This window comes from Leptonotus elevatus, chromosome 21 (assembly GCF_054856555.1).
Source record: "Leptonotus elevatus isolate MCC_2025b chromosome 21, RoL_Lele_1.0, whole genome shotgun sequence".
In the NCBI taxonomy this organism is placed as follows: domain Eukaryota; kingdom Metazoa; phylum Chordata; class Actinopteri; order Syngnathiformes; family Syngnathidae; genus Leptonotus; species Leptonotus elevatus.
Window position 1 is genome coordinate 794,918 of NC_141259.1, and position 25,903 is coordinate 820,820.

At 39.8% G+C, this 25,903-nt stretch overlaps 1 protein-coding gene across 1 annotated transcript in view; it reads right to left on the reverse strand.

The window, feature by feature from the left end:
- The window catches only part of LOC147155501 (dual specificity calcium/calmodulin-dependent 3',5'-cyclic nucleotide phosphodiesterase 1C-like), a 100,432-nt gene extending 75,223 nt beyond the window's left edge, over positions 1-25,209 (reverse strand). The window contains 5 exon segments of the mRNA XM_086066414.1: positions 1,970-2,152; positions 9,256-9,369; positions 11,637-11,799; positions 12,282-12,332; positions 25,064-25,209. Of these exon segments, the coding sequence (XP_085922540.1) occupies positions 1,970-2,152; positions 9,256-9,369; positions 11,637-11,799; positions 12,282-12,332; positions 25,064-25,160 (608 nt within the window). The 5' untranslated portion in view covers positions 25,161-25,209.
- Positions 25,210-25,903: the final 694 nt, after the last annotated feature.

Here is a 25,903-nt window from a genome sequence, read left to right on the forward strand (position 1 = left end):
GCCAGAAAATGCTCAGTTGCTCACCCCGAGTTTGGTGTTTAATGTACCATTCGCCAACATGTCTCTGATGTCTGTGGTGTGGACGCATTTCAATTTATATTGTGCTTTGTTAAAATGCCCGCGCTAAATGCCCGTGCTAAATGCCCGTGCTAAATAGGCCTAAATATTTAATAATAATATTATAATTGTAATTAATTATTATAATAGTTTCGGTTTTCGGCCAAGCATTTCTCATTTTCGGTTTTTGGTTTCGGCCCAAAAAACTCCTTTCAGTACATCCCTACTAAATATAAATACTTTACATTTGTGTTGACCCGCTTTTTTAGTTTAACTTGTTGACTTAACGGGTATTTACTTACCCGATCCTGACCGGCGAGGTGGCAGAGGGCCCAACTTCCTTTACCATGATATTTTATGACGCGGGTTGCATTGAGCAGAAGAATGGTCCTTTTTCACTTTTAAAAACCGCAGATCAGATCAGAATCCGATACAGTTTTTTTTGGCTGATATCAGACTGACGTCCACTACCAATATCGGATCGGGACACCCCTAGTTAAGAGCCCAGTTTTCATGTAGAGACATTGAAGTTGTCAAGAGAGTTGAGGATGCTGGTAAGATCAGTGTTACTGGGTTGCAAGCGAGTTGGGCTTGGAGGGGTCATCAGGGATAATGATTTGGTCGATGTTGGAGCAATGTTTCAGTATCAATGTGCTTTATATTCCGGAAGGAAATTGTGCGGGGATACTTAATGGCAGATAAGCAGTGGGTGATGTTGAACGTAAGAAGGAAATGGTCAGTGATATTGAGTTTATCAGTAGAACAGTTGGAGGGTGTAAGAACAACAGATAATATCCAAAATATGGCCTTTGGAGTGAGTAGGAAAGTCAGCAAATTGATCAAAACCAAAGCTGTCCAGGCATGATAGAAAGTCTCTGGCGAGGGCTAGATTGTTATTTTCAATGTAAATATTGAAGTCTCAGAAAAGGAGTACATTGGGAGAGAGCGAGTGGATAGCTGGGTGAGTAGTCATTCAGAAAGTCACTGTGTGATTTAGGCGGGCGGTAGACAGTGGCAACAATGGTGAGGGGTGGGGCAGGGCAGTGGCAGTGCAAGTGCAGTGCAGTCAAAGGAATTGAATGCAGGCACGGGGACTGGAAGTGCTTTCCACTGAAAAACTGACATTCGAACAAAAGAAATTTGGGCACTAGAAGTCAACTTAATTTACAGAAGCGCCTTCCAAGCAAAAACTGGACTGTTAAAATTTTGATCAGTGGACTGATGTTAAATGACAGTTATATGTATTTATAACATCTACATTATCATGTGGCTGTATAGCTCAGTAGTTATAGGGTGTCTGACTTTGGTTCCATGGTACCCTGGTTCAAATCCCTGTCATCATGGCAATAATTTTTTAGGAGTCAGCTTTTAACTGGGCCCCGGCTGGGCAGCCCAAATGGGGCCCATTCACCAGCCCATTCCATGCCCATGCCAGTCTTAGCTAGGGCCCATATAAGGCCCACCTTGAGCCCAGCTGGGCTTACCCACATGGGGCCACCATGAAATCCCTGGACAAAATTGACTGTGACTCAGCTGGGCAGCCCAGATGGGACCTATTCAAGAGCCCATATCAAACCCACACGGGCCTCACATGGGTGTGTTGGCAGGGATGTGATAAATATTGTGCATCCATTGAAGTCTGGTCACCCTAGAAGGGGTCTGTGGTCTCGTCTCAAGGTTTCTTCTTTTTTCCCCAAATGTCTTTTTGACTGTTTCGTTTCCCAAGATTGAGGGTTTAGACCTGGAAATTTCACTGATCTCTGTCAACTGTTGGATTGTGATGTCCTTTCAAACTCTTGTGTTTAAGGACTATACAAATCAAATCGGTTTGGTTTGACACGTGGCTCGTGACCTTGAAGTTGATACATACCTACTAGATAAATCCAGTTCAAATAAATCAAACAAATCAAACCTCTCCACAAAGATGCCAGCCTGTACTGCATAGACGATGCTGCGAAAGCGAGGTTTGTCTTCGAATCGACGAACCACGTGGCACCTCTGCCGGGTAAATGTTGAAGCCAGCCAGTCACGAACCTCTGATGGCACTGTGTCCGAATGAATTTCACTCAACTCATCAGCTTGGTCCACCAGATGTCTGAAGAGATAGTAAGAGAGGACTAATTGCAACACTGACTTCATGACTTATTTGTATGAAGACAGAAAAATATGATAGGCATAACAGTGGTAATCTTGACAGTGTTTTAAAGTCTCTATCCCACTGAGCTGTGAATGTTGCCAAACGTTGTGAATGTTGCGTTTCGTCAATGTGTGACAGAGTTCAGAATAGGTCGCATTTGTTTCGCACTTGTGCTCGTAATTAGTCATACATACCATTGTCGCAAGGGCATTTTGAACATGTGCAAAATTCTCGAAAAGTTATTTTTTTCGAGACCCCGTTAACTCTTTGACCGCCATAAACGTTATAAAACGTTTAGCATAAACCTACGGAAGGGCGCCGAGGACGTTAAAAGACGTTCACTATGTTTTTTTTTGTTTTTTTTGGAAACGGGTGGAAGAAAGCCTTGGGCAGCTGTGCTGAAAGTATCAAGCAGATCTGGTTAGTATAATGACTCGTTTTGGCCCCTAGATGGCAGCGATGACTCTTTGCACAAGGTTGGATGGGCCGCCCACCGTGGGTGTCAGTAGAAGACGTGAGGCGGAGCTAGAGTGTTGAGGAGAAAATGGCTGATGAAGCCACAATTGCTGATGAAGCAACCGGTTGCAAGCAGCTCACGCTTGAGCATTTTTTTCAAAGACGGAAAGCATCGATCAATACTAAAAAGCGCATTGATGTCGACGATGATGATGACTCCGAGCTTGACGCCAAAGTTGGAAGCCTTGACGCGACCGTTATGATCACGTAGTAAGCCTCACCGGCTAAGCGCGGCTAGCGCTGCTAACGCCGGAAAACGCGCACAATAACCGACCGGGTACTTCTACACAATCGGACATTCGATCGGGCGATGGAGAGACCAATGCACATTGATGATGATGGTGAATCCCGAGGTTGACGCCACAGTTGGACGCCACAGTTGGACCGGCCTTTATTCTCACGTCATAAAGCATCACCGGCTAGCTCTGCTAACGCCGGAGCTGCACATGCGGACATTTTGTCGGACAATGAAGAGTACCCCGAGTCCAATGCATATTCATCGGAGGAGCGGGTACAGTCTGATCACGGAGAAGACACTGTTTCTGGACTACGATGCCACCATGAATGGAGTGGATAAGATGGATCAGAACATCTCTTACCACCCGGTATAGCAACTGAAGGACATGAGGAAGCCAGACGTAACACCACCGTAACGTAACCGTAGCATGATCCTGATATTAGACTTGATGGCAACACACACTGCAGTATATACTTGCTATTCCCCGGAAAAAACGGCCTGCAAGAAAGTGGAGCACGCGAAGAGGCAATCTGTTGTGCAAATGCTGTTGCGTCTCCTTGCACGCAGGAGAGTGTTACACAAAGAAAAACTGTCGTTGAAACATCCACATATTTGTAAATAGCACCACAGTTGCACACATTTTTAAATAGTTTGCCAAATTGTTGTCAAATTGTTACACTGTTGAATGTAAATAAACGTATTTTGCTATCAAAAAACACTTTTTCATTCTTGGTGGTAGTGTTTTATAGAAGTAAAGCACTATTTAGGTGTTTGTGGCATCATTCATGGACAAAAAGAAGTGTCAAATTCACTAGAGTGCATGAAATAATATCGTTTCACTAAAAGCTTGATTTCTCCGTATTTGGGTCCAAAACAAGCGAAATCGGGTGAAACTAACCATTTTCTATTGTTGATTACTAAAGAACGGAATAAGGTAGAAACAAACTCTGATGAAAGATGAAAGTCCAATCTTTCATTTGGTAGTATGTGTGTTTCCATAGTCCAAACAGAACATTTTCTGTGGACCTTGAAAGATCAGTCAAAATGCTTAAATCGGCTGGCACTGACGGTATCCCTTTTCTGAAAACGTCTGGCAGTCAAAGAGTTAAGAAATTCACACTGCGCCTGTACAGTCCTGCTCACCAATAGTGGCACCCATGAAGGTAAAGTACATAATGTGGAATATCTTCCCCCCAAAAAATGAATCAAGTAAAACTTTTTATTTTTTTATGGAGAACTTGTGTTTTATCTGAAAGACCAAATGATTAAAAAATGATTTAAAACAATAAAGAATTTGGCGGAAATAATAGAAAACTTAAAATGTGCTCTGTCACTGGTATTGGCACCCTTTCATGTAAATCAGTACAGAAACACCATTGTGACTCACCTTTGGTAAATCACAATTGACATGAAGTAACCAATGAATGATGACTTTGATGTTTTAAAAAGCGACCTTTTATCCCCTTTTCCTTTGTCACAATTGTGCAAACAAAGGAGCTGTCTGAGGACATCAGAAGTGCCATAATTCGCAAGACCTCCAAAGGGTATAGAGCAGGGGTGCTCAAGTTTGGTCCTCAAGAGCCCCTATCCAGCCTGTTTTCCATGTTTCCCTCCTGCAGCACAGCTGAATCTAATGATCAGCTAATCAGCAAGCTTTGCAGAAGCCTGATAACGATCCTGATCATGAATTAGGTGTATTAGTGGAGAGAAACATGGAAAACAGGCTGGATAGGGGCTCTCGAGGACCGAACTTGAGCCCCCCTGGTATAGAGCCATCTCCAAAGACTTTGGTAGCCCTGTTTCAGCAGTGCGTAATGTTAGTAAGAAGCTTGACAAGCACGGAACTGCCAAGAATCTCCAAGGATGTGGGGGGAAGAGAGAAATTGATGACAGCAGCCTTTGACGGTTGGTGCGAATGGTGGAATAAACACCCCGTTAAACATCCAAAGACCTGAAAGCAAACCTGGAACAGTCTGGGATCATGGTTTCAAGAAGTACCATACACCACACACTGAACCAAAAACAGGGCTGCATGGGTGAAGACCATTCCTGAGACAGACATAAAAAATAATGGCTTACCTTTGCCAAAAGTACCTGGACAAATCACAATTCTTTTGGGAAAATGTTCTGTAAACGGATGAAACAAAAATAGAGCTTTTCGACAATGCACGCTAACAGTTTGTTTACAGACATCGCAATGAAGCTTCCAAGGAAAAGAACACCCTCCCTACAGTTAAGCATGGCGGAGGATCAATAATTCTGTGGGGCTGCTTCGCTACATCTGGTACTGGACCTTAATCATATCACAGGAATCATGAAATCAGAGAATTATCAAGACATTCTAGGGGGTTATGGGTCCTCCAGCAAGACAAAGACCTAAAGCCCACATCCAAAAGCACAAAGGAATGGTAAAAAGGAAAAAAAATACTGTTTCGAAATGGCCAGCAATGACTCCTGATCTCAATCCGATTGCAAATCATTTATATGAGCTGAAAAGTGCCATTGCGAAAAGAAACCCGCAAATATTCAAGAGCTTGAACAATTGAGCAAAGGAAGAGTGGGGGAAAATACCAGCCAAGAAGTGCAAGAAAATCAGGGATGGCTACAAGAAACGTTTGGAAGCTGTCATCACTGCCAAAGGGTGTGCAACCAAATATCAAAGAGGGGTGCCATTATTGCTGCAGATACAGTGTTTTCTATTTCTTCTTTTGAATTACATTATGTAAGTTGAAAAACAATTTCTTTTGTTGAATTACTTTGGTCCTGATGATATAAATTTGGTACATTTCCATTTATTTCTGAAGATATTGTAGAGATCATGCAAAAAAATAAAGGGGTGCCAATAACAGTGAGCAGGACTGTATGTATTTATAAACTTTAGTTGCAAAGAGACTTCTTTCCCCAGTGGAAACAGTGATCCTGCCTGAAAAAAAGTAAAGTAAAAATAAAATCTATATTAATTATAGATCATCAACAGACACATTACTACTCAATACCACTTTTTCCTATCCAATACCGATATCGATACTGCAGCCTTAAGGATCGGCTGATACCGATCCTATACCAATCCGACTCTTTTTGTCATCCGAAAAGTTAATGATTAAACATGCATCTGCTTGATCCTGACATCTAAAAAACATGTTTACTGTACAACAACCATTCTGGTCCCCTACAAAATGAAGGAAAAAAACACACTTAAGTCATGTGTAACTGGTGTGGCTTTGAATTAAAACAGCAGACATGACTACAGCCAGATATATATTAGGGGTGTTTGTGACGGAGTGGCTCCGTCAGGTGCTGTAGGAAGGCCACTGCTACCAACCTAAATCCACACACACATTTGCACACACGCACACCATGGACCTGTTTTCCACATATGCTGTTTCACGTTTGTCCGACTCCATCCCGTTTCTCCACACGTTCCGCCGGACATCTGGGAATATTGGGGCCAAGCTAGCCCTGTTGCTAATCACCGTTCACGTCATTGTTCTCGTGTCGCACAAACTTTTCCCCAGCATCCACCCCACATTTATGTGCATATACTGTCAAACCGAGTGTTTTTGGTACTCCCGTATTGCCATAGTGACGTTGTTGTGACGTCACAGCAAAATACCGGGTTTTACAACAAAATTATTTTCTTTTTGTTCTACTGAGCAGTCTAAGGGTGCAGGAATATGCCAGGTTGGGCAATTATATTTTTCTATAATTATTGATACCACTGTTGATGATTGGAATATGGTTTTGATGAAGAAAAACTATATTTTAAGAATTAATTGGCTTAGGGGAGGAGCCTGGGTGGTTAAAAGGGGCCAACATCGGTGTGAGTTGGGATTTGGTATGGAGATGATCACACTTTTTGTATGCAAAGAAAGAACTTTGTACTTGAATTAACTGGAAAATCACATTGGACCTTTCGGCTACGCCATACTTATTTGTGAGTGCCAACTCGAACCCCGTAACAGTGCCCAAACTGTATCCATCCATTTTTTTGTTTAATGGCCAGGGGCATAAACTAAAAAACATTTGACACGGCACATGCCATTTTTTCTGCACTTTGTTTTCATCTATCACTTGTTTGTTTTCAAGCAAACACATCATTTGGTAGGGGCACAGAGAAATCATGAAAAATCTTTTAACTTAAATATGAATTAATTTAATTTTAAAGTTATTTTTTAACAAGTATTAAAACCTAAATACATTTGCACAAGTGTAAATGAGTATTGACAAATTGTAGCCTGTAAATAAAAATAAAACTTTTGTTGCCAAGTCTAGATTAGTATTAGGAGCCAGGTACAGTATGAACTCAAAAACCGTTCTTGCCTATTCAAGCAATGTGCCTGCAGTGTTGTGTCCGTTGTAGCAGACGAGAATACATGCTCGCTGAGTTTGGTAAATGGGTCCTGTGGTTTCTCATAGTCTTGAAGGATCGGGGAGGCAACAGGAGACTTTTTGTAAGCTACGTGCCGTTTAGCGTGTTTTGTTGTCCTGGCATGGTTAACGGCCGTCAGTAATATTTCAGAGCGAAAACAACTGGAATAAGGCTCCAGCGACTCGAGTTAGTATACGTGGCAGAGCTTGGGCTGATTATTTCTGCAACGCTCCAATGCATACTGCACGCTAATGTTAGCTGGTGATTGCCATTTGGTTTTACCCTCAATTTAGTTGTAAGCTGCCTTAATGTTGCAGGTAGATGTTTTTTTAATGTTTAGAGTATAACTCACCCAACTATGAGGTCACTTGATTAAAGTGTGCTGTTGACTGAGGCTCGATTGAAGCTCGTCAAACACGGGGTAATTCCTCCAGGCACAGAGTCACCGGACCCGAAGAAGAACTCGCCAACAACGGAGATGAAATACACACACACTGCACCATGGCGGTAAGCTCGTCTGTGTGATTGATGGCATGCCGTGCAATGTGAATTTGAGGATATATGTAGTATATATTATGTATATATATATATACATATATATATATGTATAGTTTGGGCTCATGGATTGGATCCGATTTTTTTTTCTAATCAAAAACAGTCGATTCATTTTGGCCTGGATCGGACTCTATACCGATCTAGTGGATCGGATCGGTCCATCCCTAATTTCTACTCTCTTATTAATTTAACTGAGAAACCACTATACTGAATTCAATTTCAAGCCACCCCATGTGTTACCAATAGGTTGGGTGAGGATTACATAAAGTATGGACTTGAAATCTCAAATAAGAAGAAATATATATACAGTATATACAAAAATAAACTGCCTGTGGTCTGTTGGAGCCCACAAAACAGGAATAGGGTTTAAATGACACCATTATCATGCTGTATAAACAAGTGACGACCGAGGTAAGTATGTAGTATTTTATTATTTACACATTATGGAATATTTGCCTTAATAAACATAATGTTGCATGTATAGCAGACCCGGCTACATACTGCAATGGATAAACATATTGTTTACAGCATTTATGTTATGTATATACATTATTTTATCGTTGGTTCAAAGTTTTGACTTTTGCACGGTTGTACCATTGCACAGTTGTACATTTTATAAATCTTCATGTGCTATTTTATTCATGTGGTTTGTTTTGTTTATTTTATTTTTGGGTCATTGTTTGTTAAAATTTTTTTAGATGTGTACTTTACTATTGTATTCCTGTTTTTATTTTGTTTTAACAAGTCATTTGAATGACGCACAATTAATGTTGATTCTTTAAGATGCAAATGTGCAATTTTAAAATTAAACAACATGTATCCGACAAATGGTTGTCTGTCCTGCCCCGTGCCAACCCTCCATCAACACCCCATCTGCCGGGGCCCCAATCCCTTCTTGCTTGGGGCCCCTGGGGACCCGCGTTGGAGGCGCAACAGCTGTGTCATTGAAATGCTCAGAAAGAGGCAAGACAGCGCAGAATTGTGTTGTTCCACCACGAAAATTGAGATGCACCTGTTTTTATGCCGAGCCCACGTGTGCCAGTCTACGAAAATAAAGCCTTTGGGGTCAACAGTCCAAAACAATTGTGACTGTGGTACAGAGGTGGAGAAATTGATCCAAGTTGGTTGAAATGGATTGACGAAAGTGTCTTGGACATGATCTATGGCTTAGCGACAGTGGTACTGAAGAGACCAGAAGAAGTTGATTTATTTTGAGGAGATTGTAAAATTGACACAACTGTAACTAGAATAATATTTAGCAAAGTGCCTTTTTTGAAAGTGTTTTCTTCTGCAAAGTTACACAAGAAAAAAAGGGGAAGATTGTAGTAATTTTTATGATTTACTCTAAATGATACATTTATGTTTTTGATGAAAACAACTTGCCTTGTATCTTGAAAGTAGAAAGATTCAAGAACTGATGCAGCATTCTCCAGATTTTTCTTCAGATCCGCCATTGATGCCTCCCCTCTCTCAAGCTGCTTTACCAGACATCGTAACCTGTAATGTATTTTATCATTTTACTTCCATTCACATTGAGACAAATTGTGCATGTCTGTGTATAATTAGTTTTTGTTATATCTGTTTTTATTGTTTTACAAGTACAAAAAAATATCAATTAGAAGCTTCTAGTGGGGCGCCACGGTGGACGACTGGTTAGCACGTCCGCCTCCCAGTGCAGAGGATGTGAAATGGAGTCCAGGCTTCGGCCTTCCTGGGTTTGCATGTTCTCCCCATGCTTGCGTGTTTTTTTTTCCGGGTACTCCGGTTTCCTCCCACATTTCCAAAGACATGCGTGGCAGGTTAATTGTACACTCCAAATTGTCCATAGGTGTGATTGTGAGTGTGGATGGTTGTTCGTCTCTCGTTGTTCGCATGAATGAAGTTATAGGATGGTAATCCAGGTAAATGGGGGTTTGCGGGCCTGGAGCCGGCGGGGGCTGGGTTTTGGTGGGTGGCGGGTCGTGGGGCGTCGTGGGGGGAGAGGGGGCTGTGGGCCGGTGGGGTGCCTGGTGGGCCTGCCATGCCCCGTTCTGCTGCGTTGGGCTTGGGGCGTGGTTTGTGTTAGGGTGAGGGCTCCTGGGTTTCCTCTCCGACCAGTGGCCCCTGCGGAGCCCGGGGGTTGTGCCTTGGTGCTGCCGTGGCCTGGGGGACCCTAGGGGGTTGTGCTTGCTCTGTCCTGGCAGGGGTCGACGGCTCCCCTCTTTGGTGTAGGTTTTCATGCATGCCAGATCCACCACACCAGCATCTACCGAAATTCAAGCACAATCTGCTTTTTCCTCTGGCCGTTGAATCGGTGGAGGCTGATGTCTGTGGATCTCACTCTGCTACATCTATCCTTCCTTCCTTTCCTCAGTCTTTCCTTTGGTCTACTTATGATTTGTGTCCTGTCTTGCTTGCTAGGTTTTGTTTGCACCTGTACTCGTCATCCTGTTCCCTTGTGTCATCAATTCATCTCCCCCAGCCACTTGTGTCTTGTCCAGGTGTCTCTCGTTGTCTCGTCAGTTGGCTTGTATTTAGTTTCCTGGTTTCTTTCAGTTTGGGTTGGATCATTGTCGCTGTCACCACTCTTGTGTTTTGTTGTTAGTTTGATTTTTGGTCTTTTCCGATCTTTGTTGGTTTTGTTTATTTAGAGTTTTACCCAGTACCCCTGTTAGTGTTTTTGTTAAATAAGTTGTGTACAGTATTACATGCATCCCTGCCGTGGTTCTCCTGCCTCCCTGCATTTGGGTCCTCCACCCCATTGTGACAGGTCTCTTGAGGTCTCCCTAATTTGTTGGAATTTAGATGTGTCTGGGGTTGGTGAAAGATTCTGGTTGGTAACCCGGTGGGTAGTAGGTGATGTCTGGTCGGTGCTGGATTTCACTTTTCTTTCTTTTCTTTGATCCTTCCTCGGGTCTCCTGACAACCTCACGACTCTATCTGGATTCTGAAGTATTCGGTTTAGGTGAATGGTATAGGATTTTTAATAGGTTTTAGGTGAATTAATGAGTACACACTCACACGCACGCATATATGCACACACACCCGCACATGCACATCCTCATGCACATACAAAAAAAAAAAAGAGAAAAAAAGAGAGAGAGCAATGATGATACATGTTGAATCGGTAACATTACCGAATGAATAAATAAATAAATAAATAAATAAATACGACCACATGGCACCTATTTTCCAGACCCTGCGTTGGCTCCCTATCCACTACTGAAGACACTACAAACGTTGCCTTCTTACGTACCAATGTCTCCATGGTAATAATTTAGCAAGCTTCTCAGTCCACGCACCTCCACAAGGAGCCTTTAGTCCTCCAGCACCCACTCCCTCCACCAGCCCAGGACTAAACTCACCAACATGGGAGACATGGCTTTCCAATAAGTGGCACCACGACTTTGGAAGGCACTCCCTGAGTCACTGAGGGCTCCTCAAAATTTGGGGACCTTCAAAAAGCGGCTAAAACTCATTCCTTTTAAAAATGCTTACTAGCTTTTATACCCATTTTTAATCATGCTTTTTTATTTTAACTTAATTTTTTTAACTTTGTTTTTAAACTCTGAAGCACATTGAAAGATCTTTGAAATGTTAAGTGCATTACAAATAAAATATATTATTATTATCATTATTATTATTAATAATAATAATTAAAGTACCTCAAACTGTTGGAGTGTATGTTCCCTGTGTATCGTCTGCACATTATAAGCAGTGTAAAGTATGTACAGGTGGATGATTACATAATCATCATGGACATGGGTGGGTGGGTGTTAAGTGACCTGATAGCAGTTCTCTCCATTGCGTCTGGTGCTTCAGGGGTAGGTTGTTCATCAGCCAGGACTTCTTCTAAACTGTTAACATTAATTGCCACCAAGTTTTTCTGGTCAGGGATGCCAAAGGTTACTGCCTTGGTCGTGCAGAGCGCATTCTGAGAGTGTGATCCTGAATAATTAGTGAAAAACAAAACACATGTTCAATTGTGTATCACAATTATGATTTGGGTATATTTCATTTAAATTGACCTTAAGCTACAGTATTCACAGTAAAAGTGTAAGGCAGAGTGTGGAGAGCAGGACGCAGAGGACTTTTGAGAAGTGCAGCAGTGTAAGAGAGAAAATGTATGAAAATGTGAGAAGCATAAATTGGATAAATCTAGTAACACCATGATTATCCAAAGTTTGGATACATGTGCTGTCTATCAATGCTCTAAACGAAACACAGTTAGTGAGGTCAGAAACTGAAATTTGCTGACCAAGTAACAGGGGTTTTCGTGACAAAACCTCTGTTGCATTCGCAGAAAAAAAATATTTCAATATCAAAGCATCATCATGAGGCATAACACATTGAGAAGGCAATATTGGTGAAGCACTTTCTACTACTCTGCCCCACACTTTGAAAACTTGTGAGTTTAGAGAACAACATACGCGCTAAGCGAGCCAGTAGGTGACATTTGTTGTCCTCTGCCTCGTTGGCAACTGAAATGAAGAAATTTAGAAAATGTAATTAGGTATATTTTACTGATTATGATGAATGAATTTATTTTGAACATGTATACAAAAAAATAATAATAATAAAATTTAAATTAAATTTAATTAAATAAATAAAAAACATTAACAACACAAAGCACTTACACCTTCGGAAAAGGAGTAGGAAGAAGTATAAACTTTTTTATTTCCTACCCTTTTACAACTTATAGCCTATACAAGTACAATCCCAACAGTTATAAATCCACGTGAAGAAAACATGAACATAATATACCAATTTTATCCTTATAAATGAATAACACAAATAATACCACAAAAGACAATCACTCGTATAAATACAAAACTTTGCATAAAATTATTTTCAGCTTTGTTTATACCTATATCTCAGTCATTATATCCAACATTATTTATAATCCTTATTGCCTTTTTTTAAATCTTACAATTTCAAATTTCAATTTCAATTTCAATTTCAATTTTATTCCAGACTCAGGGTCCACTCTTAAGAACAAACAAAACAAGCACCCCCCCCCCCCCCCCCTCACACACACACACAAAAAAAACATCCAAAGATTAAGAAAAATAACACATTAAGAAGACAGGCATACCAGTGTTTCCATATGTTTGACTGGTGGCGAATTGCGCTCCATCCTATATTCGTGAGTGACACCCAAATTTCATTTTGAGACTTTTTCAGTCTACCAATAAAACTATACATTAAAGTTCTTAGTACAGCTTGCAAAATGTTCACTCGCGCAGAGACAAACATCTCAGTTGCACTAGTCCATCGTGGCCTTCTTAAAAGCACTCGCAGAGCATCATTATAGGCCGCCTGAAGCCTATACATACTAGCTTTTTTATAACTATGCCAAAGGTGAGCTGTATACAAAGGCGTACAAAATGATTTAAGCAGGAACAACTTTACATCATCAGAACATGAACCAAACTTGCTCAGTTGTGTATTAGCCTGGGCATACAATATCCTACACTGCCTGTAGATATCATCATCATCTGCCATATTGGCAGTGATGATGTGTCCAAGATATTTCACCTTACACGTTACATTTAATTTCACATTTAACAAATAAAAATCAGGATAGTTCATGTGCTTGTCCTCCTTAGTTCTACAAATCATGATCACACTCTTAGTCGTGTTGTACTTGATGTCAAACAGCTCACCATAGTCTGCACAGATGTTAATAAGCTGCTGTAGGCCAGCAGAGTTCGGGCTAAACATAACTAAATCGTCAGCATACAGTAAATGATTCACAAGCAAATTTCCAGCAAAACAACCAATTTTACATGTCCGAAGCCTTGTTGAGAAATCATCCATATACAGGTTGAAAAAAATTGGGGACAAAATCCCACCCTGCCTGACTCCATTGCTAACCCTAAATGGGGCAGACACAGCATCCCCCACTTAACCTGCATAGTTTGCTTACTGTACCAGTAAATCAACAAGCGCACAATGTATTTGGGAACACCTTTGTATATCAGCTTCATAAACAGCTTTTGGTGATTCACCCTATCAAATGCTTTAGAAGCGTCCAAGAAACACATAAAAACTGATGAGTTTTGCCGTTTGTATTTTTGAATAATCTCTTTTAATGCATAAACACACATCTCTGAGCCCATCATAGCCTTAAACCCAAACTGATTATCTGTAGATTTTATTAAATGTTATATCCTGTCCAAGAGGATTGTTTCCAGAGAGCATCCAGCACCGCTGGTCCACATACAGCCAGGCAGTCACGCCATTATGGCACGATCGCAAAAGCACCAGCACTCTCCAGACTTTCCACACGGCGGCTCACATTTGCCGTGATCACATGGACATCCGCGCACACATTAGTTTGGGCCTTTAGCGTGCTACGCATGGCACATACGTCCGCCTCAATCTGCTCCATTCTCTTGAGCAAGCCGCAAACATCCATGTTTGAGAAAGTCACGGGGGGCAAGTCATCCAAGTAGTGGGATACAAATCGCGGGACATTTTCCCCACATTCATTTAAAATTTTCAGGCAACTCTAGATGTTATTAACGTCCTTTTGGGCTCCCTTGTGCGAAATATTACGCTGAGTTGTTGGACACAGTTCAAATAAAACTTTCTGAGATGCCTCAATCCACTCGGTGTCAAATGTGTTTACCGCCAACAAGACGATTTCATCTTGGCTCAAAGTCCTAAATTTTACAACAAGGAAGTTTAAGAGCTCGTCCTCTACAATTACTTTACCATCCACAGTCTGATAGAATTCAGGTTTAAGTCTTGTAAAAGGAGTTGGGGCACATTGTGCAGCACCAGCCGCCATCTTCTGTGAGAGTTGCTACTTTGCTTTTTGGAGAAAATGTTCTCCTCGGTTATTTTTGAGTGACTTTTATTTTTTATTCGGTATGTGGTGTGTGCCAGCATCTCCGCTCGATGGCAGCATTGCCTTCCTTACACAATGGTTGTAAATTACTTTTGTAAGTATTTCCCCACACCTCCACACAATATGTTATATATGGTAAAAATAGCACACAATAAAGGGTATGTAATATTTATAATCCAGAATGTGTTATACTTTCCCCAATAATGCAGTACACTTCGATAGTTTTGTGCCAATGTGTTTCACATGAGATTTCCAGCAGATTTTATGGTCCAAGATTACTTCAAGAAATTTGATTTCATATATTCTTTCTATTTGTGTATTTTCTATTACCAGATCTACATGGTAATCAGTTCTATGTCTACCAAATATCACGCGGGAGAACGGGTCCTTCACCATCGGCATCCGCGAGGTTCCCCGCAGGCGTGCGGGCCGGGCCAGCGCTTGTTCTGCGGTTGGAGGTTGGAGACTGGAGGCACCCCGCTTTCGATCGATGCAGCGATGCTCAGAACGAGACAGGTGTGTTACATCTTACAACAAAGTATGTAATGCATGCAAAGTATGCAATTCAAATTTATTTTTTCCCCTAAATTTCCAAAATGGATGACATTGAAAATGCGAGCCGAGGAAAATCGGAGGCTGCTAAAGTGAACCGCAGCAAGCCACGTCTGTCGCCGTCTGCTAGCGAGAATGGACGCAATGCTGGGAGACATGCGTTCGGACCTTGTGAGTAAATTCGCCGGAATTGTATCCGAAGCTGTGAAAAGGGAAATTACAAGTGCGCTAACTCCGCTGGAAGCTAGTTATGTCACACGATCAAGCTATTGCGGACCTTGAGCGCTCGGCTAATGACCACAAAGAGAAGCTAACTAGCCTCGAGGCTACTGTTGGGACGCTGATGAATCTCGCTGACTTTCTAGCGAAAAAATGTGAGGACTTGGAAGGCCGTTCTCGACTGAATAATGTAAGTGTGGTTGGTGTTCCTGAGGGATCGGAGGACGATCGCCCAATGGATTTTATGGCTACACTACTTCAGGAGTTACTCTGGCTTGACAACAAACCCGTTTTGGACCGAGCTCACTGCACCCTTCATGCTAAACCTGCAGGCGGGAATCCTCCTCGGCCTTTTTTTTCGTCAGAGTCAATATGTTTCAACAACGCAACGAAATCCTGCGCAGGGCTGGTGAAATGTCTCCTCTTCAATACAGTGGGAAGAGGATTTCTATTTTTCCAGACTTTACTACTGCAGTTGCAAAGAAACGGTCCGCATTTGCCAAAGTGAAAAAAGAGCTTCACTCGTGCCCAGGTGTTAGGTTTGGTCTTTTCTACCCGGCTGTGCTGTGGATTACACTTCAAAATGGTCAAATTCAGAAGTTTGAGGACCCATTACTTGCCATGGATTTTGTGGAGAAGAATATAAAGAGCGTGGTGGCTCCAGACTCCATTTGAATAGTTGGACTGTGATGGACATATTTAAGACTGACGGAACATTCAAATGGGATTGCTATAACTCTTGGAGGTATGGTTAACTGTTAAGATTATTATTATTATATATTTTTTCTTTTTTCTTCCCCCTTTTGTTATGGGATTTTTTTAATTTTATGTTTCAATCTCTATGTCATTACATGGCACTCTAATGCTGAATGATGAGTAGTTACTAATGTTAAAAGGGCATTTTCAGTATATTGAACTTGATTTGCGTACTTTTTATGTTTTAATTTATTTATTTATTTATTACCATAATTGCCATTTTTTTCTTTTAAGCTATCCATTTATTATAGATATTACAGATAGTTTTATGAATCAGAGTTGGTCCCTTTTGTTTGTCATCAGATTATCTCTGATCACAGTGGCACATATGTTATCATCACAGGCCAAATTCACAATCTACATGTTACATTAGCGAATGTCTATGCACCTAACTGTGACGATGAAGTTTTTTTAGGCGTTTCTTCTCGCTTCTGCCAGATATATCAGCACATCATTTGATATTAGGGGGAGATTTTAATTGTTGGCTTGATTCCAAATTGGATCGATCCTCTTCTAGGCCAGCGTTGCCCTCTCGATTGGCCAAACCCATTCATTTTTTTATGCAGGAGTTTGCAGTATCTGATGCATGGCGATTTCTAAATCCTTTAAAAAAGGAGTACTTTTTTTTTTTTCGGTACATCATACATTCACTCGTCTTGACCTCTTTCTTATTAATAGGTTTTTACCATTTGTGTCTTTGTGTAGATATGATGCTATTGTTCTTTCTGATCATGCTCCACTTTTAATGAATATTAAACTGGGTACATTATTTTCCAAGCGTCCGCTATCAAATTATAATTTCATTGCCTTCATTTCAAAACAGATAGATTTCTTTTTGACTATCAATAAAACACCAGGCATTTCTGCTTCACTTCTTTCGGAATCACTAAAGGCCTTCATTAGGGGTGAGATAATTTCTTACGTTCACTATGAGAATAAATTAAGAAATGAAAAATTGTTTAATCTTAGGCAACAAATTTCACAACTTGATATATATGCATCTCTGCTTCCCCAAATGTATTCAAAGAGTGCCTATTACTACAATCAGAATTTGATGTGCTTATGACCAATCGCACTACGGAACTCTAGTTGCAGTCTAAGGCACAGTTTTTTGAACACGGTGATAAGGCTAGCAAGTTACTGGCACACCAAATTCGTCAAGTGTCTGCTTCAAGACAAGTTATCCAGGTTCGAACAGATACAGGTGTGACAACGGATCCATCTCAGATTAACCTTGCCTTTGAGGAATTTTATAGGTCTTTGTACTCATCTGAATTTAAACCGGTGGATGCTGACCTTGTTAACTTTTTCGCTAATTTGGATGTACCTATTGTTGATCAGGAGACTACTGTTAACCTGGGACCACCTATTTCTCTGTTGGAACTTAATGTAGCCGTGCAGTCTCTTCAGGGAGGCAAGTGTCCTGGCTCAGATGGGTACCCCTCAGAATTCCCCCCCCAAAAAAATTTGGGGAAAACTTGCACTGTTACTTTTATACATGTATAATGAGGCTTTTGCTCTCGGAATTCTTCTTCTCTTGAAAAAGGACAAAGACCCGGTCTCTTGCTCCTTTTATCGTCCTATTAGCCTTTTAAATGTAGATTTCAAGTTATTATCTAAAGTGCTAGCTCTTTGTCTTGAGCCTGTTCTGACCACTGCAATTCATTCAGACCAGACTGGGTTTGTTCAAAATAGATATTATTTCTCTAATATTAGGCGTCTTTCTAATATTATTTACAATAAGTCTTCCGATAGCACTCAAGAAGCCTTAATTTCTCTCGATGCCGAAAAGGCTTTTGACCGAGTAGAGTGGTCATATCTGTTTTATAGCATACAGCGTTATGGTCTGGAAGCGAAGGTTTCACTTTACGCTGATGACTTACTTTTATTTGTTTCGCATTTGCAAACTTCTATTCCTGCTATCTTGCAGTTGCTTTCAAATTTTGGCCGGGTGTCAGGGTACAAACTGAATTTGGGTAAAAGCGAGTTGTTCACTATCAATGTAACTCTTTGTCTAGCTTTCCTTATAAAGTAGCTGTCCATAGTTTTACATATCTTGGAATCCAAATTACACATAATCCGGAGAATTTATTTAAGGCTAACATCTCTCCCTTGCTTTTGAAAGTTAAAGAGGATTTTGAACGCTGGTCCTTACTTAAGTTGTCTTTGGTGGCTCGTATTAACTGTGTGAAGATGAATGTTATTCCCTGGTTTTTGTGTCTTTTTCCATGTGTTCAAATTTTCTTGACCAGTTCCTTCTTCAGTCGCCTGGATTCTCTTTTTTCAGACTTTCCTTGGGAGGGGAAGGTTCCTACATTATCGAGGCAACACTTACAAAGACCTAAATTGTTAGGGGGAATGGCTCTACCTAATTTTAGATATTATTATTGGGCATCTAATATTTTTAAGAGTTTTCATGTCTTGGCTTCAAAGTGGCATTCCCTCCCCTTCTGATTGGTTAGTTATGAAGGCAAACTCTGCAAAGCCTGTCTCACTCAGGGCTCTGTTATATTCACCGATCCAATCTTCACTAGATGTTTATACAAAGAATAAAATAGTTAAAACTTCACTTAAAATCTGGTCACAATTTCGGCGCTACTTTGGTAACAAATGTTATCTCCGTATGCGCCTATTATCATAGACAAAACTTTTGTGGTTTAGGCAAACCTTGGTATTCAGACTTTTAAGGACTTATTTATTGACAATGTTTTTGCCTCCGCTCAAAGTCTTTAAACTCGACCAAGACCCCCTGGGAGGAGGATATAGGAGAAGCTATTCCTGATGAGCTCTGGTCACATATTTTAACACGGGTACACAAGTCATCCATATGTGCGAAACATTCGCTTATACAGTGTGAGATTGTGCATCGTGTTTATTACGCCAAAGCTTGTCTCTCTAAAATCTATAGTACTATTTCCCCTGTCAAGTGCCAACAATCTCCTGCAAATCTCATACATATGTTTTGGTTATGCCCTCAGCTCAGTAGTTTTTGGACTGAAGTGTTTGTTTGTCATGATATCAAATGTGGTTGGCTGAAGAATTTTCTCTAATTCTCTGAGTGCTTTATTTGGGTTTTTTTCAGGTCCAACTCCATTATGTTCCTCCCAGAAAAATTGTATATCTTTTATGACTATTGTAGCAAGGAGGTTGATTTTACTTAAATGGAAATCACCCCGACCACCTGCTTTTATTCATTGGCTTAGGGATCTCCTTTATTTCCCTTTCTGTGTGTAATTTTATTTATGTATGTGTATATGAACATTTTGTGTCATTATTTTTCTTGCTATATACTTTTGATTTTGTGGGTACAAAATTGATCAGTGTTTGAAAAGGCTTTATTCATGTCTTATATTTTAACGTGATTGGAGACTGTTTTGTGTTCTATGTTTTATGGAGAGTTGTACAGTTTATCTTTTACTTTATGTTGTTATAGATATGTATGGCTTTGCAATTTTGGTTAGAAACCAAACAAACAAAGTTTAAAAAAAAAACAAAAAAAACTGCAGCACACCCAGAACTGTGCTGCCCAGGTCCTGATGAGGAGGTGAAGATATGATCGCATCACCCCGGTCCTAAAATCCCTCCACTGGTCGCCAATTCAATACAGAATACATTATACAATCTGCACACACAAAGGCATTCATCAAACTGCCCCTGAATACCTCAATGAATCACCCTCCACAATGCCACACGACACCTCCGCTCCTCCTCCTCCACCGACTGTCTTAACCAGCCTCGGTCCAGACTCTCTACCATGGGCGACAGGGCCTTCCAGTCGCCCCGCGGCTCTGGAATGCCCTTCCAGAGACCCTGAGGGCTCCACAGAATGTGGAAGTTTTTAAAAAAGGCTTCAAGACCTTTCTTTTTAAAAACGCTTATTAATGAATTTTTTTCTGCTATATTTTATGTTTTTTTTTAACTGTTTTATTTATTGTAATTTGTATTAACTTTTCCCTGTACCAATTTGAGATTTCTTTTGAAATGTAAAGTGCATTACAAATTAAATGTATTATTATTATTCCTTTGAACGACGTTGAATGCTTTTATTTTGTTAAGTTCTCGGATGCGCATTGATTGTAAAGTGACACTGCAAGCCAGAGCCGCTCTGCTCAGTCTGCTGCAAGCGAGCAAAGAAAGAGCACGACTATGTGTGTCACACTTGAGCTATTTTCTGGAGTTGCTGAATAAAATACGCCTCATATCTAAAGATCAAGAGGCTTGGGGTCACTCCAACTGACAAAACAGCGTTCATTTGGCTCTCACAGGGTTTGAGAGTGCCACGGACACCTCTTGAAGAGCTGGAGCAACCAAGCTCATTGCTAATGGCTAACCAAATGCATTCTGTCAAAGCAGGGAGCAGGTGCAAGTGCAACACAGTCCAAATGGCTCCTCCACGGTAACATTCTGCCTCTTAAACCTTGTGTTTTATCTCCAGTGTAGAACAGTGCATTTCTATTAGATAATTTTTACATGGATGGTTCTGCTGCGTCGCCACTGGAATTCCCTTCAGTAGAGGCTTTCCAAATAAGGGGCGGTCGTTAATCGAGCCGTTAAAGGCACTTTAAGTTAATGTGATATTAACGCGATACCTTAATCCAATCCCTTAATACATATATATATATATATATATATATATATATATATATATATATATATATATATATATATATATATATATATATATATATTAGGATTTAGTGTCTTCATTAAGTTTGCAAAACGTCTTTTCCCATTAAATAAAAAAAACAGTAATAATAATTCAAAATGTCTAATATAGCCGTTTAGGATTTAGGAACACATATTTTAAGTGCAATATGAGACAGAAACATTATTATTTTTACATGGTTCATGTGTAAAATAACAAGGTATTAATGATTTAAAGTTGTGTTCCTATAATCTAAACAGATAAGTTTGACATTTTGAGATGATTTTTTTACTTTTTTTAATGGGCAAAAGTGTTATATAAAATAAATGAAGACAAAGTTCTATTTATCTTTTCTTTTTTTGGTAACACTTTATAATAGGGTTTGTTTTTTGTTTGTAAAGTCATGATGAGCAAAAGTTAACTCATATTGAAGTACAGCAATTTGCAACTATTGAAGAATTATGAACTATTATATTAATTTCCAAATATTAACTCACGATCCAGAAACACCATTACTAATAAATAAAAATGCATATGGAATCATGGATATGTTAAATGGAAAGAACATTTATTTACACACACACAAATATATATATATATGTATATATATATATATGTATATATATATATATATATATATATATATATTAAAGGTGTCAGTTGATTAAAATGTGTAATCGTAGTTGATCGCATGACTTCAATAATGAACTGACTATTAATCGCACATTATACATCTCAATTTGTAGCTAAATTTATAATAAAGTGTACAATATTTTTTCTTACATAAAAGTGTGAAGAACTGTTAATGTAATAGAAATATGGTTGCATTTTTTGAATCAGTAATTTCTAGAGGTGTAACGGTTTTTGTATTGGTCCCGAACGCCACGGTTCGGTACATACACTCAAAATTATGAATACGCAACTTCATTGCAGTATCCACACTCCAAACCAGGTGGTAGTAATGCGCCAAAATCAGTTTGCCAATCGACAGTAAATAAAAATAAAAAAACACACACACAAAGAAAAAACGTCATGACAACAAACGGACATGATAGTTTTTTTCCCCCACACTCGATAAATGGTCATTTGCTTGTGCGTTTGTTTACATACTGTATATCAGTAATATTCACTCACGACACTTTTTGCGTCTCATGGCAAACAGGTTTGAGTCGGCACTCACAAACGCAGCGCGCATACACACATACTAGGAGTGGACCTGTGGAGCTAGCTAGGCACTTTTTTCGTACTATTTCATTGCTTTTGGATGAATGGATTGATGTTTTTGTGCTATCAGTATCGCCAGGAGCTTAAAGAGACTGGCGACCGGCGTGAGATCGAGATAGAACGAGACCATCGTACAGAGTCTCTCAAGATCTCATGTGCAAATACAGTGACGAAGCTTACAGATCGTGCATTATATAAGACTTATTCAATTTTTTTTTCTTTTAGGAGAGGATTGATTAGATCACTTGGAAAACTACCTTTGTTGAGCCCATTTTTTACATTAGAAAACCACAAACAAACAAAATAAAAGTATGAATATATTGATGCGTTTATGATAAATATGGAAAGATTATTTATCACATCAAAACAAAAGGTTAACTATGTCTGTGGTGACTTCAATATAGATATGCTGAATCCATCCAAGCATAGTTTAACAGATGATTTTATTGAAATGATGTATGGTATGAGCCTTTTCCCAACAGTCACAAAACCAAGCCAAATAACATCCCACTGTGCAACATTGATTGATCATATATTTACAAACAATATAAGTGGTTTGTTATTGAATGACATTAGCGATCACCTGCCTGTCTTTTCAATTTATGAGTGCATTTATAGGAAGAGAAAATTAAAACAAATTAAGTACAGGAGATTAAGAACTCAGGACACAATTTGTGCTTTTAGGAATGAGTTATTGAACTGGAATTGGAGTAGTGTTTGTGAGGAGTGTGTTGGTCATTTTTGTGTCACTACATGGCATAATTGCATTTGTAAGACAATGGTGACAACTCAGTGCATTTTTCTTTTCATATTAAGAGCTGATTCATTTTTAACATGAACTCATTTGTGAAATTATGCACATTTTAAAAACTGTAAAATACAACTTGACCCCAGTCCCCACAAATATATGCATTGTTATTTAATTTATTACTGCTAAATTGTGTTACAGTGACTTCTTTGTACAACGTTGAATGTTTTTATTTTGTTAGTTCAATACGGATGCACATTGTAAAATGACTCAACTTTACTGAAAACAAAACATAAATTATCTTTTCATATTAAGAGCTATCTAATTTTTAACATGAAGTAACTTGCGAACTTCTGCACATTTTTTAAATTGTAAAATACAAGTGGAAGTGGAAGTGGGTCCTCATCCAAATCCAGCCCGGTTGGTCGGGGCAGCTATCTCCATGACGGCAACTTTAAAGTGATGGTCCTCCCCGGATCACATCCCTGTCAACCAGCACAGAACACGTAATGCAGCGTCCAAATTGGTCATTAACCCCTAACTCCCTCTCTTTACTGCTAAATCGTGTTATAGTGACTCCCTTGAACAACGTTAAATGGTTTTATTTTGTTTAGTTCTCGGATGCGCATTGATTGTAAAGTGACACGCTTTACTGCAAGCCGAGCCAGAGCCACTCTGCTGCTAGCGAGCTAAGAAAGAGCATGACTGTTACACTTAAGAGTTATTTTCTGGAGTTGCTGAATAAAATACGCCTCACATCTAAAGATCAAGTGGCTTGGGGTCACTCCAACTGACAAGACGGCGTCCATTTTAATTAGTTTTATTGAATTGTTATGAAATTACTGTATTAATGACTAAAAAATGCAACCATAATTAAATTAGGGAAAGATGTGTGATTAATCGTCAGTTAATTATTGAAGTCATGCAATTATATATATATATATATATATATATATATATATATATATATATGCAGTTAAGGGGTATTTACTTTCTTGCATTTTATCACAATTAATAGACAAGATATAGAAGAGTATAAAAATCAAGTAAGTTGATGTGGACAAGAATAAAGGAGTGTGTGTGGCAAGTTTGAAGGCTGCCACGTTCACTGACTGTATATGGCACATCTCCCTGGCAACAGAGACTGCAAGCTTCACTATTAAAATAAATAAATTAAATAAATACCGTAAATAAGTTGTTTAATATATTCATAATGGCTGCATGGTCTTGCAGCAAAGTGTCAATTTATCCCACATACTTGTTAGCGCATGTGAAAGAAGTTTTCCTCCACAAAATGTGCCTGAACACAGCAAAACTCTTGTTCTGAAATGCTTGATAATTTTTCCTAAAACTAATTGAAGGCATTAATTGATTCAAGTCCTCTGAAGCTGGTGGCTGTAGCAACTGCAAAGCGAGCAGGTATTTGAATGGCATAAAATCTTCCCCCAAAATATACTTTTTATCAAGAAGAATTCCCCATTTATAATAAGAAAATTCCCTTCTGCCTCTTTGATTCAGAGTAGTCATTTCTCAAAATGTCATCTTCTACATGTCATTCCACTCTACAGTGTTTTAGTTCAGCGTCGGTGATGGCAAGATTACATTCAGTTTTGAAGCCCTTCATTAGTTATAATGACTCCCTAAGCTCAGCACCCTAACAACAGACACAAACACACACATCAGTTAATTCCCATCTCTCCTGGTTTCCATAGAGCAAGCACTCATCAATACATGCATTTGGCTCATACGAAGGAAATTCCACAATTTCTACCACAAAGTATGCTATATATTTTGTTGCGGTTGTGGCAAATTATTTTCAAAATAATTTCATAGCAGTACAAGAGAATTAAGTCTATTGTGTAGGTTTTAACATTGACTTGATTATTTCACAATGTGATTCCAATCTATAAAAACATACATGCAAGGTGTTACTGTTCGAGGAACGTCTCAACCTGATCAAAAACAAATTACAAAGGGCTGAAAGTCGAGGCTATTTTAAGATCAAGGCAGCAAACAAGCTATGACTCAACAATATAGAATCACAATGTTTCAGTTCAAGCAAAGACAGATATGAAATGTACAGATCTAACCAAGTCACAGCAGTACCTCAATTAAATAAAGCAATTAATCTGCATTAACAAAGACAAACTCCCACTTCTATCAAAAAATTAAAATTAAAAAGCACACACTACTGATATTAGCAGTTTCTTACCTATGGTGAAGCTAAATCCATCAATACTGAACGTAGCACTCCTACACTTTTTAAATCCTTGTTTTCTGGAAATGGAGTCTGACATTGTTGCATGCATGCACTGTGTCTCAAGAGTTGTTATTCCACAGAATGTTTCCTCTCGTCTCGCTATAAGCTAGGAATTGTTTGTATCTTACTAGGATGCACTGCTCAGCAGTACCATAATTAGCCTGCTCCTTTATTCTACCTAATCACAGGCAAGCACGCTTGATCCTCAGGGTCATTCAGACTGCTTTTGTTTTCATCTATTAAAATGTTAAATTCAAAGCCAATATTGATGTAAAATCCATGCTTCTTTTGAGATTTCAAGGTAAATGTGTAAATACAATTCATTTTTTTCATTTTTTTCTTGAGAGAGCTCAGTATTGTTCATTCGGTAATCTTACCGATTCGACATGTCATCATCATTGCAGTATAAAGCTTGGGGACCTGGGGGCGGCTGGGGCTGGGTTGGGGGTGGATGGGGGGCGAGGGGGTCTTGGGGGGAGCGGGGGCTGTGGACCGGTGGGGTGCCTGGCGGTCCTGCAGTGCCCCGTCCTGCTGCGTTGAGTTGGGGGCGCGGGCCGTGTTGAGGTGGGGGGCGCTTCTGCTCCTGGGTTTGCTCTCCGGCCGTTAGCCCTGGCGGGGCCCGGGGGTCGTCCTTTGGCGCTGCCGCGGCTTGGGGGGCCCTGAGGTGTTGCGCTTGCTCTGTCCTGGCAGGGGTCGACGGCTCCCCTCTTTGGTGGAGATTTTCATGCATGCCAGATCCACCACACCAGCATCTATCGAAACTCAGACACAATCTGCTTCTCCCTCAGGTCA